This window comes from Alligator sinensis, unplaced genomic scaffold (assembly GCF_000455745.1).
Source record: "Alligator sinensis unplaced genomic scaffold, ASM45574v1 scaffold206_1, whole genome shotgun sequence".
Lineage (NCBI taxonomy): Eukaryota > Metazoa > Chordata > Crocodylia > Alligatoridae > Alligator > Alligator sinensis.
This window is the reverse complement of record NW_005843055.1, coordinates 307919-312502: the sequence shown is the minus strand read 5'-3', so window position 1 is coordinate 312502 and position 4584 is coordinate 307919. Positions and strand designations below refer to the sequence as shown.

Genomic DNA, 4584 nt, shown 5'->3' with positions numbered 1-4584 from the left:
AAAAGATTATCATGAAAATACCAACAGAAGAGGCCTGGAAAGCTCAAATGTGTCTTCTGCGAGAAATAGGGGAGGAAGGGAAGATCCCCCCCCCGAAGTAGAAGACGCTGTGGTACCCTGGGTATGGGCGGGAGAAAAGCCAGGGAGAGCAAAGCTGGCCACCCCTGTCAAAGTTGACCTGAAATCCGGTGTTAATCCACCTAGGGTGCCACAGTATCGATTAAAATTGGAAGCTTGGAAAGGTTTGGAACCGCTTATAAAGCGATTCCTTGAACATGGCTTGCTCCGGGAGTGCCAATCGTCCTTTAATACCCCCATTTTGCCTGTTCAGAAGCCCCACAGTAACGAGTAGGAAGGGTGTGGGAAGTGGGGTCCCACAGGGTTTGGTCCTTGGACCGATACTCTTTAATGTCTTCATCAGTGACTTGGACGAGGGAGTGAAGTGTACTCTGTCCAAGTTTGCGGATGACACAAAGCTGTGGGGAGAAGTGGACACGCCGGAGGGCAGGGAACAGCTGCAAGCAGACCTGGACAGGTTGGACAAGTGGGCAGAAAACAACAGAATGCAGTTCAACAAGGAGAAATGCAAAGTGCTGCACCTAGGGAGGAAAAATGTCCAGCACACCTACAGCCTAGGGAATGACCTGCTGGGTGGCACGGAAGTGGAAAGGGATCTTGGAGTCCTAGTGGACTCTAAGATGAACATGAGTCGGCAGTGTGACAACGCCATCAGAAAAGCCAATGGCACTTTATCGTGCATCAGCAGATGCATGACGAATGGGTCCAAGGAGGTGATACTTCCCCTCTATCGGGCGCTGGTCAGACCGCAGTTGGAGTACTGCGTGCAATTCTGGGCGCCGCACTTCAAGAGGGATGCGGATAACCTGGAGAAGGTCCAGAGAAGGACCACTCGTATGGTTAAGGGCCTGCAGACTAAGCCCTATGAGGAGAAACTAGAGAACCTGGACCTTTTCAGCCTCCGCAAGAGAAGGTTGAGAGGCGACCTTGTGGCTGCCTATAAGTTCATCCCGGGGGCACAGAAGGGAATTGGGGAGGTTTTATTCACCAAGGCGCCCCCGGGGGTTACAAGAAATAATGGCCACAAGCTAGCAGAGAGCAGATTTAGACTGGACATTAGGAAGAACTTCTTCACAGTTCGAGTGGCCAAGGTCTGGAACGGGCTCCCAAGGGAGGTGGTGCTCTCCCCTACCCTGGGGGTCTTCAAGAGGAGGTTAGATATGCATCTAGCTGGGGTCATCTAGACCCAGCCCTCTTTCCTGCCTATGCAGGGGGTCGGACTCGATGATCTATTGAGGTCCCTTCCGACCGTAACATCTATAAATATACCAGCATTAATGACATGCATCTATCTACAACCTGATTGGAAATATGTTATTGAAAGGGCCTGAACATGAAGACCCACTTCCTCAGCTAATTGAGGACTTTATAATAAATACTTAACAGTTGTTTAGCTAGGATGGCCTCAGATGTCATCAGTTAGGCTTGGACTCTTGACAAGGAGAGCTAGTCCTTATACTAATAGGTTTCAGTTGCTTGGCTTGCGTTAGGATGGTCACACACTTAAGGCAGTGCTTTCTTGTTTCCATCAGCAAAGCCACTGCATCTGGCCTTGCGAGCCTCTCTGCAACACTATCCAAAGTTTGTTCCAACCTTTATGTCTGGAGAGTGTCTATAAGATTGGAGGCACTTATGCTAAAGCTTCTAATGTGTTACCTGCATGAACTAGGACCAAGTAGAGTGGCACTAACACCGCCCATGTCTCAGACCTAATAGTTGTATTGAAGAAGCCCAGAACTGCTTTTCTTTCTGCACCTGGATCACACTGCAGACTCATACTGAGTGTCTGATCCACCAAAACCCCCAGACCGTGCTGCCCCTGGCCAGTTATTTCCCTTTAGGTATCTGTGCTTTTGATTATTCTTCCCCAGGTGCAGCACCTGCATTTGTCATCCTTGAGCTCATTTCTCCAGTTTGCTCCGCTTCAGGCTGCCGATGCAACTTGCTGCAGCCTCAGTCGTGGGCCCAGTGCTCCATCTGATTCTCCTGACTGGGCTGTGGCTCTTCCCAACTCTGACCTCAGACTTCCCCTGGAACGAGGCACCAGAGCGCTGACCCCTGGTTTCTGATCTCAGCCCGCTTCCCAGATTGCGCTTCTTGGATTTCTCCTCTCGGCGCTGCAGGGCTTGATCCCCATGCCCCGTCCTCAGCCCTCCGGCCCAGACCTCAGCCTGACGTGCTGGTAATCTGTGCTCTCACCTTGCAGACCCCCTAGCTGCTCCTCGGGGCTGCTCCAGGTCCCAGCTGAACCCTTGCAGGGTCTTTGTCAAAAGCCTTTCTGAAGTCCAAGTCCACGATGCCTGCTCCACTCCCTTAATCCCCCAACACAGTTACTTTGTGCATCCAGGAGATCAAGTTGATTTGGCACCATCTATTCCTAGCAAATCTGCTGCCTGCTCATGCTCACCCTTTCCTCCTCCAGACAGACATCTTGGACATCTTCATCGTCTGCTCCAGGAACTTCCCCAGTGCTGAAATCAAGCTAAACAGGGCCTCTTTTTTCCCTTTCCTAAAGAGGCATTACGTTGGCCTGTTTCCAGTCCTCAACAACCTCACTCATCTCGCATCGCTTCATGAATGTTATTGCCAAAGGCTCCAAGATGCCCTCTGCCGGGTCCCTCCGTACCGCCGGGTGAAATTCATCCGGCTCGGCTGACTTGAATTCATTCAAGTGCATCAAAAGCTCCATGACATTCTCTCGTTATCGTGGCCTCCAGCCTTTCCCTTCCCTATCTGTACCCTTGTAATTGCTGTCTGGTTGAAGCTTTGTTGCATGGTGAAGTCTGAAGCACACAAGTCTGTAGCACAGTTGGTCTTTCTTTCCTGACCAACCCATTTCTAAAACTCCTTCCTGTTGTCCTCACCTTCCCTCGCCAGTGTTAACCTTTGCTTTTTTACCTTTATTTCCCCGGTTTTTGCCCCTGCAAGCTCCTGCTGTTTCCTGGTCTGCTTCTTTGGTGACTCGTCCACTCTTCCCTTGCCTGGATGCTTTTTCCTTTTGCTTTTGAGGCATCCTAGAAACTCCTTGGGCAGCACATCAGTCTCCTGCCATTCTCCTTGTGTTTTTAATTTTATCAGATTAGCTTGCCTTTGAACTTCCAATACATACATTATTTTAAATTTGTTTAATAATATTAATAATATCCATTAATAACCACGTCTGCCCTAACAGTGAGAAAGCAAAAACTTATACTTGGGTTTAGATTTTAAAGGCTTTGTTTATTAACCTGCAGAATATTGTATGGATTGTGAGGATGCGCCAACTGTCATGGCTGAAGTCATTATTCAGGGATGCGGCGCCTCTACCAATGCTAATTTGACAAAGAAAACGCGTTGTAACATAGGTAGACCAACAAAACCAGTGTTTGTTATTAGAAACTAACAGGTAAAAAAAATGAACTTACAAACCATGTCACAGCATGAATGATGTTGTCCCAGCCGCCTGCGGAGGGTTCTGGATGGAGAGTATGGTCGGGGGTAGAAAGGTAAGAAAGATTTATTGACGTAACAAAAACACAACTACGCGTAGTAACAAGACAAACAATGACAGACAAAAGCAATTTGCGTCGGCAACTTATTGGCAGTCCCCTCTGATGCCTGATACACAGCAAGCTTCTCTTTCTACACAGTTCAGCAAAGTCAGGCGTCCCTAAACAACACTGTCCAAAGGGGTACCGGAAAGGACCCTGGAATGCAGTTCTTGGGCTCCTCGAGGTCCACGGGCCTGCTGATCCAGGCAACAGCTAACTAATCCTTTCACAAAGCTGTCTCTTCCTTCTGAATGGTTTCCAGATATTCCAGCTCAGTAAAAGCTTCTGAATGATACTGATAACGAACGACCACTCAGATCCCTTTTACTTCAACTGTCCTTAGACTGACCAATTACAGCACAGTACAAGCCTTGCATTCCTTTGATAAGGTAATTTTAACTACGTCACAGGGCCTTACTACTTCAAGGCTTTGCTAAATTTACTAGGCCTTACTTTCTACAAGGCCTAGTAAATCTACATCTTAATCTTTAATTAGGCTTTTAGCAACAACATACAGCTTAATATCTAAACAAATATAGAAAAACACTTTGTCTAATCTTCATAGGCCGTCAGCAAGCACCTTTATCACACAAACATAATTTCAGCTGTCACACTCCACCCCTTGCTTGCTGAAGCACTATGATAGCTACAATTAAAATGCTAAAGCCATATGCGCTACATCGGGAAATGGGGATGGATTTATAAATTTAACTTGCATAGCATAAACAGATTTACAATAACAATTAAAACACCATTTAGCTGTTGCCACTAGGGCAATGCAGAATACTATGATGCCCAAGATGGTTAGCCACCTAGTTGAGGTGGCACTTGGTGACACACGAATAGTACAGATTACATCATACCATTTACAAGGCTCGAGCACGTTGATAGCTAGACTGATGATTTGCCCACCCTCTCGAGCAAGGAGAGCCAACTGAGTGCCTTGCCGAGCCTTTGCCTCAAGGCTTTGCAGCTT

The 4584-nt window shown here is 47.6% G+C and overlaps 1 protein-coding gene across 1 annotated transcript in view; it reads left to right on the top strand.

The window, feature by feature from the left end:
• Positions 1-3163, top strand: part of LOC112548258 (long-chain-fatty-acid--CoA ligase ACSBG1-like) — a 29650-nt gene extending 26487 nt beyond the window's left edge. Inside the window, exon 4 of the mRNA XM_025193479.1 lies at positions 2501-3163. Within this exon, the coding sequence (XP_025049264.1) occupies positions 2501-2734 (234 nt within the window). The 3' untranslated portion in view covers positions 2735-3163. The remainder of the gene's footprint in view (positions 1-2500) is intronic.
• Positions 3164-4584: the final 1421 nt, after the last annotated feature.